This window comes from Neolamprologus brichardi, chromosome 2 (assembly GCF_056152115.1).
Source record: "Neolamprologus brichardi isolate AB-2024 chromosome 2, ASM5615211v1, whole genome shotgun sequence".
Taxonomy (NCBI): Eukaryota; Metazoa; Chordata; class Actinopteri; order Cichliformes; family Cichlidae; genus Neolamprologus; species Neolamprologus brichardi.
Genome location: NC_142105.1, coordinates 18,661,790 through 18,676,882, shown reverse-complemented (window position 1 = coordinate 18,676,882; position 15,093 = coordinate 18,661,790). Strand labels below are relative to the sequence as shown.

Sequence of the window (15,093 nt, the reverse complement as noted above, 5' to 3'; positions counted from 1 at the left end):
TTATCATGGTGCATAGTGTTGGAAATCTGTTATCAATTCAGCCTGTGCAAGTTATTACTTTGCGCTGAAAACAGCACGTTCTGTCGTGTTCTCAACACTCACTTTATCTGTTCTTCACCTTTATTACTCCTGCAGGGGTGACTAAGTGCATTCTGTTTTTGGCATAAACTCCTTGTTTCATACTCTCACACAGACTCATTCACAGCTGGAATAGACATTTGACTGATAGACAAGGAGGTTGCAAAGGGTGTTTAACTAGCGCATTTGGGTGTTTGGGGAAAGGCCATCGAGGCCAGGGAAGGAGCATTATTTGGTCACTTCTGAGAAGCTTACTTTACTAACTTCCCAGCTGCATTTTCCCAAAATAGAAGGGTAGAATTAAAGGGTTTTCTTTATGTTATAGCCCTTTAATTCTAATTATCTTAGTGGTCCACGGTCTGAGATTAGTGGGGCTTTTTAGAGGAGATTGGGGCAGGTGAAATCTGCTTCAGCTGTATAATCAGCCATCATATCCACTGCATCAAAGTAGGACATAAAGTGACAGTGAAAGTGGGTCACTGCCATAACAAGTCATTTGAACCTCATTTGACTTGTTTTTCTGTGCATGTGAGCATATGTTTATGTAATTGAGTTTTATGCTTCACAGTTGAGCTTTTTCTGTTTAGCTGTGAGTGAGTGGGTGTCCATAATGGGCATGCGTTCCATTCATTACCCTGGGTACCTGCTTGTGTGTGCGACTGTGTGTTTGTTTTTACATGTGTGTGTGTTCTCCTCCTCAGTGATGCCAACCTCACAGACGTGCTGTCTGACTCAGAGGAGTGTGATTTGGGCAGTCTGGAACACGGGAGCACGGATACTCTGGCCAATGGCTGCCGAGCTGACTGTGAGGCTGCGAAGAGGCTTGCCAAGCGCCTCTATCACCTCGAGGGCTTCAAACGTTGCGATGTGGCCAGACACCTGGGCAAGAAGTGAGCACGCATACAGACAGTTAACACAGGCACACACACTCTAGTGTGATGGTCCAATACAGGGAGGTTTGTGGGCTTGTCACAAGTGTTCCATATCCACGAGACACAAAGATGATGGATGTAAAAAACAAACAAACAAACAAAACAGAAAAAAGTTTCATTAAACACTCCTCAATGTGTATTCATATCTGAATGTGTATCCATTATCTATAAATATTTCCCAGTAGGCACACAAAAATGAGGGCGCAACAAGTCAGGTTTTTACTGTTTTGTTGGTAAATATAACTGTATTGTAATTTGAAATAAAATATAATGAAGTTCCATTTAATCACAGGGGAATTACACCCTTAGTCGTGGCTGTAACATAGTGTTATCAAACATTTATATAACATTTGTTGATGTGCTTTCTGTCTCCCTGCAGTAATGAGTTCAGCCAGATGGTGGCATCAGAGTACCTGAGCTTCTTTGATTTCTCTGGCTTGTCGCTGGATCGCGCCCTGAGGTAATGCCCACTCAGCACTGGCAGGTGATGAATGTGTGATGGTAGAGCTATTAGTGCATGCACCTAGGCTGTGTGTGTTCTTCACATTCCCTCTTCACAACACATTAGCTTTGTGTTAATCAAGCTGTCATGCTCAGTACAGTTAGCTGGTGTAGCTGACAGCTGCAGAGTACATCACAGTCTTGTATCTGACATGTTGCTGTCTCAGACTGCTGCCTTCAGTGCAGGACTTTCAGTTGAGTGAACAATGCTGATGAAAAGTGACATCCTGCATTCATTTTGGTACTGTTGGGATCTTTACATATTCTGGATCTTCAAAGTACATTCAGCCAAAGTGATGAATTCTGAAAAACATTTTTTTAGATGCATCATCTATATCTAAATCTGAAAAAAAGATCTCAGCAACCAAGATGGCTTCCCTAGAATAATAACTTTAAAATTTAGCACAGTTAACAAAAACAGAAAATGCTCAGATCTGTGATAATAATATGCTTTTGTTGTTTAACAAAAGTGTCAGTTGACAAATCAATCAATGATTTTTACACTCGGATCCCCTCTGATTTATTTACAGTTTAGATGTGGAACCTGTACCATACTGCACTATGCCACCATGACCTGAGTTTTAAAAAGCAGGACTTACTGTTGCAGTTTTTGAGAAAAATGTTTCATAAGGTTGTTCATGTGTGGCAGGAACTTCTTAAAGGCCTTTCCACTGATGGGCGAAACCCAGGAGAGAGAGCGGGTCCTTGTCCATTTCTCCAGACGCTATTGCCACTGTAACCCCCAGACACCCACCTCTGAAGGTCAGAGCTGTGAAGGTGATGATAAAGATAATCAAGGGTAACAGTATTATAATCAGAAAGTGAAAAAAGACACAAAAAAAAAAAGGCTTTTGTTGGTGTCCATGTAGAAAACAGTTGACTAAATGTCCATGGCCCATAGTTTTGCATTGCAGTGATGAAGCTGGTACATTTCAATTCTTAAAATGTAACTATTGCAAATCACTTTATAGCACCAGCTGATATTATTTGACTGTGTAGATATATTTTGTGCAGACGTGTGCTGATAAAGTGTATGTACATTGATTTTGTACACTATTGTTTTTATATGAGTGTGTGTGTGTGTGTGCTTAGAAAGAAGTGGTGTGACATTTAGCGGACCTCAGCCATGTGTACTGTCCCTTTACAGATGGAGCCCACACATTGACCTGCGCCCTCATGCTGCTCAACACAGATCTGCATGGACATGTATGTATTGTATTTCTCTGACATTCTGATTCCCAGAATTAACAACCTTTCATTTGTCTAAATCACTCTTCATGTGACTTCATATTGCTATAGAAAGCGCACCTGTGAGGTCTGCTATCTACCTGTTGTTTTTGCAAGCTTAGCTTTAACAAAATGTTGGTTAGTTGTTCAGTCCCTTCAGAACAAGGAACACTAACTAAAGTGTTACTGGTTTGTTGCTGCTGCCCTAGAACACTGACTACAGTGACCCTGACACTAATGAATGCATCAAAGTTAGATAAACTAGCTGACGTTCGCTAAATAGCTTTCACATTTGCTTTGACAGTGAAAGATTTCTTGTCCTTCACCTCCCAAAGGCAGTATTATCGACCCATCCAGATCAAAGATATATGTAATTATCAGTGAAAGGTGATTTTCAGGAAGATACAAACATAGCCAAAGTGGACCTCCGGCAGGGACTTGTTTTAAATGAGTCTGGAGTCCCCAAAACGTGCAGGTTGTTGACATTCAGGTCTTACCTCACAGGACTGAAAACTGAATTAGACAACAGAGTGTAAATACAGGCCTTTGTCAGCAATGCCATGTCTTTATCTATGTCCTCTTTTAGGTATAGTTCTTCTTCTTTCCCTTCTCTGTCTGTGCTTTTGTCCCAGCTTCTCTCTCCCCTCCCTGGCCTAGTTTCTGACCTGTTTCTGTCTCTCCTGTCCTCCTGTAGTCTCGTCTGTTCCCTTCTAAAAACAGGGACACTGTGGTCTGCATAACATGATCCATCATAGGCTTTTTGCTTTGCTTTTCTTCACCCTCCTGCTAATAGTAGTTTTACTTAATAGGCCTTCTCTAATTAAAATCCTCTCTTTTCTCAATCTCTTTCCCTCCTTTTCAAATCCATCCTCTGCTAACCATATCTGGTCCCCTGGTCTCTCTCTGCCCCTGCAGGTGGTAAGTATACGTACAGTACTAACACTCATCTCGTTCACAAATGCTCCTCCTTTTGTCAGACGACAATAGAATTGAAGTCATATTTTTAAAATGTAGGTATTTAAATACTTTCGTTCAGTGAGACAAAAGTATTTAAATACCTAAGTTTGGTTGGTATTTATGCCGCTTAAATGAAAACTGATCATTCAGTGAAGTTGTAAGAGTATTATCTTCTTGTGACCATTAGTGGATCATACCAGTAAAGAGAGAATAAAACATTTTCCACTGCCTGTCAGATCACATCCTGAATAATTTCTGTTTTCGCTGGAAAAGGGAACTGGGCTGTCTTGCCTGCCATGTAGCCTCCCTGGAGGAATGTGTGAATCACATCAGTTTCAGATCAGTTTTATTTCCACTTCTGTGTCTATTCAGGTTAGAAACACCTCCCTTCTAATCATAATGAGGCATCGTGATTAGAGGTCAAAACGCTGGTAAAAAGGTGTGCTTGATATGTTCTAATATAGGCACTACCACTGCGGTAGTACCTCAGCTGTATATCACTGCCACCCAGTGGACAGAATCTAATCTGCATCGACATTGGAGTGGATAAAACTGGGTGTTAAGCACCAGTTGCTTTAAAATAATAATAATATCTTTTAAAAAAAATCTTTTCATACACATGCCCCCCCAAAAATCATCAAATTGTTGTTTGTTCATTTCTCTCTGTCTCTTGGTGTGTTCTCCTCTCCTCAGAACATTGGGAAGAAGATGTCCTGTCAGCAGTTTATCAGTAATCTAGAAGGTCTCAACAACAGCAAAGACTTTCCCAAAGATTTATTAAAGGTACAGATCTCGTCCTGAAGTAGCACAGCAACAGGAGACTGAGTCAGCTTGATTGTTATTTATTCATTTATTCTCAGCCACAGACTAAAGTTTGTGTTGTCATTCCAACCCTGTAGTCTAATTTTTTTTAAAGAAAATGTTCACAAGTCCCCTCTTTTGTTGCCTGCACAGGTTTTGTATAACTCGATCAAGAATGAGAAGCTTGAGTGGGCAGTGTGAGTATGTGTTCTGTGCCCATCAAAAGGATAAGTATTTGTAGTATGCAAGTTTTTTGAAGTAAGTGCACTTGAATACATCTCAGTGTGTGTGTGTGTGTGTGTGTGTGTGTGTGTGTGTGTGTGTGTGTGCATGCAGTGAGGAGGAGGAGCTGAGGAAGAGTCTGTCAGAACTGGTGGAGGAGCAATGTGAGGGCGGGAGTAAACGTGTTGCTAGGGTAACGGACGGCAGTAACCCTTTCATCGCCATTCCCATTCTCCTAAATGCCGTCACCTACAAGCATGGCGTGCTGACCCGGAAAAGCCACGCCGACATGGATGGCAAACGCAGTGAGTACACATATTTTTGACTCAAGTTAGCAAATCCTTTATGATAAAAAAATAGTAATAAAGCAAGAGCTTTCTTTGTGTTTTTTCTCCTAGCTCCAAGGGGTCGCCGAGGATGGAAGAAGTTCTATGCAGTTCTGAAAGGGATGATCTTATATCTCCAGAAGGTACTGCATCTCGTCCTCTGCTCTGTTACCATAGAAACACACTGCTGTCACTGCAGTGGTGGATGCTGTGAGCTTGTGTGCTCTGTGTGTGTGTGTGTGTGTGTGTGTGTGTGCCAGAAAGGGAGGGAGATAGAAAAGGCATTAACAGAGGAAATGAGGCTGGTCTGTGTAAGCGTGTGTTTGTCTCCCCCTGCTGGCAGGAAGACTTTACTAGCAGCCCATAAGGTTAAATGAATTAGCTTCTATTTCTTGTCATCAGGGTAATATTTTTAATTTCAGGTGATAGTATGAAGGTGATGTTACTCTGGTGTCAACCTGAATGTAGTGATCTGGACACCATCGATACGTGCAACAGTTTGCAGGTAAAAGATGTTCCTTTTATTCTTGTTACTTACCCAGGATGAGTACAAGCCAGATACCGACATTTCAGAGGTGGACCTGAAGAACGCAGTGCGGATCCACCACGCTTTAGCTACTCGTGCCACTGACTACAGCAAGAGAGCCTACGTACTGAAGCTCAAAACCTCAGACTGGAGAGTCTTTCTGCTGCAGGCACCGTAAGTTATCTGTCCTTAAACAGTAAAATTTTAGGTTTTGAAATTTTACAACTTTTTTTTTAAAGTTTTAATTTTGCATTATTTTTGACGAAACCATGTTACTTTGGCTTGAGAATGAATGTTTTAAGAGGATACGCAGGTGTAGAGGAGAAGGGTGTGTGGTGCATAATGATCTATGAATAATCTGTAAATAGCCCTGCTCTTAAGAAGAATTTGTATGGTGGTTTAAGGTGCTGAAAAAGGAGTACCTACTAAGAATCCGATAATGGAAGGCACTATCTCTCATTTGATATTCAGCATGCCTCAAAACACTGATTACACTATTATTGTGTCGAATGACTTCAGAACTGTTTCTGTGTTGGATTTGTCATTTAGATTTGAAATCTTAAAAGCTTTCAATTGAAAATGTAGGTGTGTAGTATAACTAGTTGGATGTTTGATATGATTTTAATTGCTCGGTTGCTGTCATCATTTTCTTGCTAAAATGAAACATACTACCATTAAAACTTGAATGAATTGGTTCTCTGTCTTTGTTTCTGTCTCTCTCCAGGAGTGAGGAGGAGATGATGTCTTGGATCTTCCGGATTAACCTGGTGGCAGCGCTGTTTTCTGCCCCAGCCTTCCCTGCTGCTATCGGCTCCATGAAGAAATTCTGTCGGCCCATCCTGCCGTCCTCATCCACCCGACTGAACCAGGTCCGCACTCAAGCACATGCACAGATGGTGGCACGCATTAGAAACACGAGCTTCCTTCTCTTGCATCCCACAAGAAACATTATACACCAATGTCAGCATTCAGCATCCAGTACTAATTGCATATACCACACAGTCTATTTCAGCAGCATGCACATTTTACATATGCTATTTGTATCTGCTTACATCTGATTGGCTGTTTTTGGGTCCTCTGGCATTTGTTTGCGCTGTGATTGGTGCAGGAGGACCAGCTGCTGAGTCACGAGAACAAGCTGAAGCAGATGAGCCTGGAGCTGGAAGAACACCGGAAAAATCTGCCCTCAGCTGACCCAAAAAGCCGAGAGTGGGAGGAGTACCGGCTCAAAGAGCACTACCTCGCATACGAGGTAAATTCTTTGTGTTGCTTTTTGTTCATTTCTCTGTTTTTAATTTTCTTTTTTTAACTGATAAACAGCTAATAGACCACAAATTATGACAGAGGAACGTGTCTGCTGTATTATTTTTAGAGTCAAGGGTCACTTTATTTACCCTTGGTATTAAAAGCTGGGGTAGACAACCTGTTTTTTGGCAAATTGTGTTATTGGTCTCTTCTGTTTGACTCTTGATTAATTGTCCTTTGGTCTTTTTGTCTTCAAAAACACATCTCTCCCTCCACGCCCCTCTCTGAGCAGAAGACTCGGTATGAGACATACATCAGCCTCCTGCAGGCTAAAATACGCACAGAGACGGATGACCTTGAGAAGATTGAGGCCAGTGTGATGGGCGGCCTGATCATGGAGGGCGGTCTGGCCGGCCGAGAGTGTCACCTCCGCAAGACGCAGTCCTCGCCGTCCATCAGTCAGACGCACGGTGGCCTGAACGGGAGGGCAACTGGATGCGCCATCCCAGGAAAGAGGAGCTGAGGAAAGAAGACCAAATGCCACAGCCCTCAAAGCAGCATCTCTTCAAGCCAAACTAGTTAAATCCTACAAGTCCTTCTCGGATTTGCTGTTAGCATTTTATTTATTGTGCTCCATTCTTTAGTAAGCCATCACTATCCTTCCCAGAATTTATCAACCGTGATGATAAGTTCCTGTAATGAGCAATAGATAAGAAGAGCGTGCCCTTGATACCCCACCACAAGCGACCCTGCCAAACTTCAGTTCTTTTAACTTTTGTTATTGCACATTACAGCGATCATAACTGTGATCACTATTTATAGCAGCATTGTCAGTATTAATTTTTGAACTGAGAGTGAAGAGTTGTCTTTAGTTGAAATGTGTTTTTTAGTTGTGAGCTGCAGTAGTTTATAACCTGTCGATATAAGACTGCACAGACACAGACTGGTTTCCTTTGCCTTGCTCCGCAGCCTGGGAGTCAAGCAGTGATTGAGATGGACATAGTACAGATGGTACTACTGTAGCATTTTGGCTTTACTTCAACTCGCGTTTACACACTCGGCCACTCACAAGCCTGTGTGCTTTATGGACCTACAATATTGTTGGAGAATGGTGTCTGAAGATGCAACATATCTGTCCCGGAGATATAGGAACTCGGAGAAGAACTCAGGAGGATCAGATTCCTGTATAGCATATTTATTTATTTATTTAACCTTTATTCACCCCAGCAAGGGTTCCCCTCTAAACATTCACACATTTACATACATTCACATGTGAGCAGGAGCTGCCAAGAGGAACCATAGTTTAAACTGTTCACTGAGCTGCTCCACCGGAGGAACTGGAGGTTGAGTGCCTTACTCAAGGGCACCTCGGCACTAGCTGTTGAGGGATTTAAAGAATACTGTTACTTGTCAGAGATCAAACATGTGTTCCTGTGATTTTTGAGCTGCCGCTTCCCCCCTCTAATACTAACCTGTGTTTAACTGTATGTTTCTGGAGAGGGCAAAAGCACTGTGCCATGTTATCCACTTACTGCTCTTTCTGTACCATGACTGAGTAAACTGAGCTGCCAGAACTCATATGTAACAATATATGGTTGGGCATGAGGTTTCTGAAGGGCTGAACAGGAAAGTGTGGGTGGGCTGGTGTGTGCACATGCATGTGTGTGTACGCGTGTGCATTGGCGTGCTTTTGAAAGTTGCTCCAGTTAAGAATTTGAACTTGTAGGCGACAGGAAGAAGTAAATATAGCAAGGTCATGTTATTTGTATAAAGATTTTGTTGAGCACATTGAGAGAAAACAAGCCGACAGCCTTCTGCTGAATAGCACTGCCGGCACAGTCAGGCCTGGATCTCTCAAAAGCATCTTCAGGACAAAGCCAGCCACGTGATAAAACGTGTTTTTAACTCTTACAAAGTCTGACTGATCTCTGCTCTGATTTATAACATGCTACATGGACCTATTGCAGCGTCGTTTGCGCTGTTATAATTTTGGGAATTTGACTTTCTGTTGCCAGGCTTCTTATTAGATGAAGATGTTTTTGGGAAAGCAGGGCCTGACCGATTTCAGATGGAGGCTGGTTGACAGCAGAGCATAGCAGCAGGACTGCTCTAGCGTAGTGGGTTAACGTCAGGTAGGCTGACAGCATGCTGGATAGGAGAGGGGAACGGCAGCAAAACAACTCCACCAGCAAAGTAGCCATCAAAACACCCTCCGCATGGGTGAGAAGGAGCTGATGGAGGAGAGACTTGTTTTCTTAGAAGAGACTGGTTTGGTTTACTTAGTACGACCATCTCTGCCAGCCAAGAACAGGCAAAATGGACATCCAGCACACATTACTCCAAACTGAGGAAAACAACATAATGAGGCCGATTCTTCTGGAAGGAGGACTTGTATAAGGTTGTGGGAAAAGGACATATGGTGGTATCACTCTCTGTGAGCACCTCAATTGATCCTATATCCCCCAAACACACACACACATACACACGTTCTCTTTCTGTGTGATTTGTTACGTAATGACACAACTGTAGATCAGTGAGTTCAGCGCCCCCCTCACACAAACACAGTGTGACTCAGAAGCATGTAGACATAACCAGGATTGCGGATATTGATGGGAGGAACAATTATATCTTTGGCTCCGGACACATTGCTTCTGTTGCTACGTACATTGTTTTAATAGAGACTGATGGGATCTGAGATCCTTTTGGGACTTTGCTGGAAACCTGGAATCACAGCTGGAATCCTGGAACCTGATTCTTGTACAGACCAAAATGCTGAAACAGGAGCGGAGCTTTCAGAGAGGAAGTACTTTTTCTAAAGCTGTATTGTTAGGATAAATACCTGCTTTCTTACAGGGAGACTTCCCCTTATAGTCACTTTGGCTGTTGTGCTAACCATTGTTTCCCAATGTTCTAGGTTAGGCCTGTGCTGTAATATAGGGTTGTGGAAAAAAAAATAGTTGATTGTTATGTTTTATTTAAGTAAAAAAAAAAAAGACAACTTCGGCACTTTGATGTCAGGATTGGATTTTTCTTTTTGTTTGTATATCTGAACTTTTCTGACAGGATGCTCATACTATGTAAAGGACATATTTACTGAATATTTAGTCTGTGCTTCATAAAGTAAGCTTTTATACAGATTGATTGTGGTTGTAATTTATAAAACTGTCAAGACTAAAACAATGAAAAGCTAAAAAAAAAAAATCCGTACCAGTTTTTTAATTTGTGTGCTGCTGACATCTTTGACATTCTGCAGACATGACTATTACTGTGTAATGCTTTTAAACGTCTCCTGTTTACAACTACGCCCACTTTCCTCCACAGGTCAGTGCACTTGTTTGAAAGTTGCTGCTAAAACGTGTTGCTTTGCAGTTAAACTGTCAGTTGTTAAGTTGCACATTTACCCATTGTGGAGCACATTTATCGTAAACCCTCATTGGCCACTTTATTTGGTTCGACCCTCCCTTTTATTTTCCTTCAAAACACAAAGGTGCTGGAGACACTCCTCAAAGATTTTGGGACCTAATAAAGTTGCTTCAGATTTTTTAGCTATTTATTCATGACGTGAATCTCCTACATCCCACATCTCAGTACAGTAAACTCATTGTCATGTTCAAGAAACCTCTTTGAGATGATTTGAGCTTTGTGACATGAAGCTTTATCAGAAGATTGGTGCACTGTGGTCATAAAGGGAAGGACATGGTCACTAGCAATACTCAAGTAGGCTGTGGTGTTTAAAGCATGCTCAGTTGGTACTAAAGAGTATTATGATGAAATATTTGCAACACCAAGGGAGAATCAGTCCATCCTTTAATGTTGGTTGTGCCAAATTCTAATCCTACCATCCAAATATTCAAGGAGAAATCAACACTTCTCAGGGCAGGCAAACTTTTTCCAATCTCCTGTTGTCCTGAGTTTTCTTTGCATTGTAACTTTAGTTTCATGTTTTTAGTTGACAAGAGTCACATGCTCGTCTGCTTCAAGGCTTGATGTGTTCAGAGATCTTCTTCTGAACACTTGGTTGTAATGAGTGGTCTTTTGAGTTACTATTGCCTCCCTGTCAGCTTGATGCAGTCTGCCCATTCTCTTTCTGACCTCTGGCATCAACAATCATTTTCACCCAGAGAACCGAACTACCGCTCACTGGATATTTTCTCTTTTTCAGACCACTCTCTGTAAACACTATAGATGGATTTGGAGCAGATCAGCAGTTTTTCTAAAATACTAGGACCAACCTGTTTGGTACCAACAACTATGCCATGTTCTAAAGCTCTGTTTGAATTTCAGCAGGCTATCATAATCATGCCTGCATCCCTAATTGCATTATGTTGCTGCCATGTACACAAGAGGTTGAACATGTGTACCTAATGAAGTGGCCAGTGAATGTATATGTTTATGTTATATACACATATTCAAAAACGAAGTTTCTGTAAAAGTTTAGCTATAGGTTGCTTAATGACAGAGACCACAGACACACCTGGCATGTGTCTGTGGTCATGGCCATGTGTTTGTGGAACAAACAACCTATTTCGTGTGTGACGTGTTTAGTACACAACCATAAAGCCTCACAGCTGAGACTGTAGGTAAAAGAGCTAAGCGTGACCTTTTTTTTTTAAAAGTTTAGTTGAAAGAACATGATAAATATTTAATTTTACATTTAGCGCAGCATAACTATGTCACTATAATAATTTAATATGCTTAGTTTAAGACTATAAGGAACGAATATCCTGTAGCTGCCCACATATTAGTCACAATAACGTTATGTTTGTTTGTTTTTTAAATGTCCACTCGACTATTTCCCCTTAGTTGTCATTTGCCCCATGTATATAAAGGTGATTCAGTAACAGGGTTAATTTCATACCTAACGATATAAAGAATTAGCCGATGTGAAAAAATAAACAGGTATGGTAGACCGTGCGCTGTGCCACGCGCTGCCTGTTATAGAGAGTGTTGCGTTATCAATTGCAGCTGTAATGTTGCTGAATTTCCGGGTAGCTGTGTCTGCTTAAGGCTGGGATTATACCCGCACGCAGGCACGAACATTTAGACTCTGTGGGCGAGTAGTCCTGCACGTTTTACTGTTGCCAAGTCCGCTTGAAGTACGCATGCGTAGCGGGTGCGTCGTTGCGTGCCATCTGCCTGGCTAGCGGTCACACGGACGTCCGCGATGGGGAAACTGTAACACTGTCCTACAGTAAGTGTTTCAAACCGAAATCTGTCTGCTGAACCATTTCTGTCATACACGCGTTTGGAAATGCACATGGTTGTGAGTATTGAGACCTCCAGATCATTAAAGTTTTTTTTTTAAAAAACAAACAAGAAGTTGTGACATAAAAAAGACAACAAATTTGGCGCCAATGAAAGTCACGCTAAAGCATAAAAAAGACGTGCTAGAATTTATGAATAAATGAACTGCAAATATGAGCTTTATTATATAACTTTAAAGTAACAATGTTTTAAGGCTGATAAACACAGAGGTAAGGAGCGAGTGAGGAGTCAGTCAATTAACCTGTCAATCCCAGTGATTTGGCCAGTCAGGGGTGGGGTTAGACATTTTGAACCTATCACAGCCAAAGAATCACAGGAGTCACTAACACAGCTAGCAATGTTTGATTTTACTGCCCCACAAAAATAAAAGCATGATCATTTCCTTAATACCACCTGTGCTTAAAAAAATTAAGGAAGTAAAAGTTAAAAAAGAAATGTTTTTATTGTTTTATCTATTCTGCACAGGACTCCCACAGCATCAACAGCAGGTGCTGGTCTCATAATCAGTGCAGCGTAACCAGAAATCTTTTTTTCCCCTCTGCATTCTTGTTCAGTGACATATACTGGAGCCTACATCACACACACTGCAACTCAACCCTGCAAACCCTGAGGGACGTCTTAATGCTAGTAGAAGCTAGCTATTGTCGGCAGCTAAGTTTTGTGTAACTCCTCTGACTTTCAAATCTGAAAGTACCACGAGTTCCCTTTAAATGCTATAATTTGAGAGTGTACTTATGTTTGACATTTTTTTGCAGCTATAATCGTGAGTGCAGTGTGCATCTTCTCAGCTTTTAAAATAACCCTAGCCAGCTCATAATGGGGTCAAATGCTAAAATCAGTCAATAAATTCATACTTGAATTTGGCATCTGTTTCCCCTTACACTCTAACTGTATTCGTTTGGTATAGCACAGACGTATGTGCAAATATATTCTGAGAACTTTCATATATAACCATCATAAGCATATGTATCACTACTTTGCTATTACATTATCAACTGTAGAATCAAATCTAATCTCTTATGTGTCACTTTCTTTGTTTACAGCAGTCTCTCAAAAACATGACTCCTTTATAAGTAGTGAAAACAACAAACATTTGATTAAGGGTATGAATTACCACATTAGCCATGAAGCTTCACATTTTCAATCCTTCCACCTTTGTAACAAAGACAGGACTTCTTTCTATTGCCATAAGAAGTCGGTATTTTTTTATTGATCCTGCAGAAATGAGGCAGACCAAAAGTCTCTTTCAAGCTCTTTTAAGGTTCTTTTTTTTTTTTGCTTTCAAATTCTGTCGCTCTCCTTCTTTGCCTTCTTTGCATCATCCAAGAAGGGGGATTGGAGAAGGATTTTCTTTTTGCCAGGTAAAGTTTCCACGGTTGGTGTGGTTGTTCCACTATTTCGGTTGCCAGGGAAAATAAAAGCGCTGCCTTTCTCCTGTTTTGCAGTCTACATTTTCCCAGGAGATTTTGAACCTGCTTTCCATCAGAACTGCACCATGAGAACAAGGCTTACTGGTGTCCGGTCTGAATGCTGATAGCATCGTTGCATTTTGCAGCAGCAGTTTGAGCATAAACTTAAAGTAACTTTAAACTCCCTTTAGGTATACGGCATAGTTGATTAATCCACATGAGGTGCCATTAGTGATAATGACACCCTGGATGATAACATGGTAGTTAATACAGTGCTCCGTGTTCTGTGTAAAACTTGACTTTTTGGGTCATGATAGTCAAGTGACATGTCACATGGATTAAGAATGCCCTGAGCAGTGAGTCTTATGACTTTAGTATGTCATGTCATTATCCCATGCACTCTTTGTCCACCTGTCTCTGGAATAAGTAAAGGCAAAATGTAAAAAACCCCAAACAAATCAAATCCGCCCACTGTTGTTACCCTCCTATGTGCCAGTCAGTCCTGAAGACGTCTGTGTGTGGTGGCTCTTGATGTTTTGACGCCCGCTTTCTTTCAAGTTCTTGATTTGACTTTTCTTGACAGTCTCCCCAAAGCTGCAGTGATTCCTGTTGAATGTGCACCTTTTTGCTATCACACTTTCCCTTTCCCATCTACTTTCCATGAATAAGTTTCGATTCAGCACTCTGTGAACAACGAGTCTCTTCAGGAGCATTCTGTGGCTAACTGTCCTTACAGACGGTGTCGACGATCATCATCTGGACAACTGTCAAGTCAGCAGTCTTCCCCACGGTTATAAAAGATCACTGACAGGTAAAGTGTCTGTGTAGATTCTCCACCAATCAATTCACCTCACATCCAAGAGGCTTTTAGAACTGAAGAAGGCTCTTGGATGAGAGGTGAAACATCTTCAAGAAATTTAAAGAAGTCCAGTTACTATCTTTCCGAGCTCCATAGGCAGGTAAAGTGAATAACATCAATCATCTTGTTGCAGTGCAATGTTCTGCTGGTAGAGCTTTGCATTCGAGCAGATGCAACTCTGACACGTGGCAGCTGCAGAAACATTATGGTTGCGTATGACAACATGTGCCCCAGCACGCTCCAAATGTAGCGCAAGAAAGCCTGGAAAACACAACAGGAAGTCAAAGGTGCTGACTTTACCTGATCCCAATCTGATCCCGCAGTGGCAGGATGTGCATAAATGAGCCTGACTGATAGAGGCACCACCCTGCCGGGACACCGTGAGAGGTCCAGCTTCCTGTCCGAATAGGTGAGAGCTTCTTTGGGTAGAATGAACAAGGGTAACTTAATGTCGCAGCTGATCAGTGTATATTGTCTTTCTCGTTGTGCATAGAAACTTGGCAGATTTCCTTAAAAAAAAGAAACTAATAACTTTGGTAATAGTATATTGAATTCAGTCAGCAATTCCTGCTGGTTGGGGTTCATCGAGCCCGGGTCTGTTAAAAAACTGACCATTGCGAAGTTAAAGACAGCTGTGCAGAGACCAGGACATGTGGAATGACATTTTATTGCGCCATTAGTCATTTTTCAGACAACAAAGCTCCCTCAACATTAAAACAAACAGCAATGTACAAAACAGCACACC

The 15,093-nt window shown here is 41.5% G+C and overlaps 1 protein-coding gene across 2 annotated transcripts in view; it reads left to right on the top strand.

Annotated features, from left to right (window-relative positions):
* The window catches only part of psd2 (pleckstrin and Sec7 domain containing 2), a 34,854-nt gene extending 24,762 nt beyond the window's left edge, over positions 1–10,092 (top strand). The window contains exons 4-15 of one of the 2 annotated variants that reach the window (XM_006781842.3): positions 780–968; positions 1,390–1,470; positions 2,161–2,288; positions 2,659–2,717; positions 4,389–4,478; positions 4,650–4,693; positions 4,833–5,023; positions 5,117–5,187; positions 5,587–5,744; positions 6,295–6,439; positions 6,679–6,822; positions 7,108–10,092. In XM_006781842.3, the coding sequence (XP_006781905.2) occupies positions 780–968; positions 1,390–1,470; positions 2,161–2,288; positions 2,659–2,717; positions 4,389–4,478; positions 4,650–4,693; positions 4,833–5,023; positions 5,117–5,187; positions 5,587–5,744; positions 6,295–6,439; positions 6,679–6,822; positions 7,108–7,338 (1,531 nt within the window). In that variant the 3' untranslated portion in view covers positions 7,339–10,092. The remainder of the gene's footprint in view (positions 1–779; positions 969–1,389; positions 1,471–2,160; positions 2,289–2,658; positions 2,718–4,388; positions 4,479–4,649; positions 4,694–4,832; positions 5,024–5,116; positions 5,188–5,586; positions 5,745–6,294; positions 6,440–6,678; positions 6,823–7,107) is intronic. The other variant, XM_006781843.3, reaches the window with a different exon arrangement.
* Positions 10,093–15,093: the final 5,001 nt, after the last annotated feature.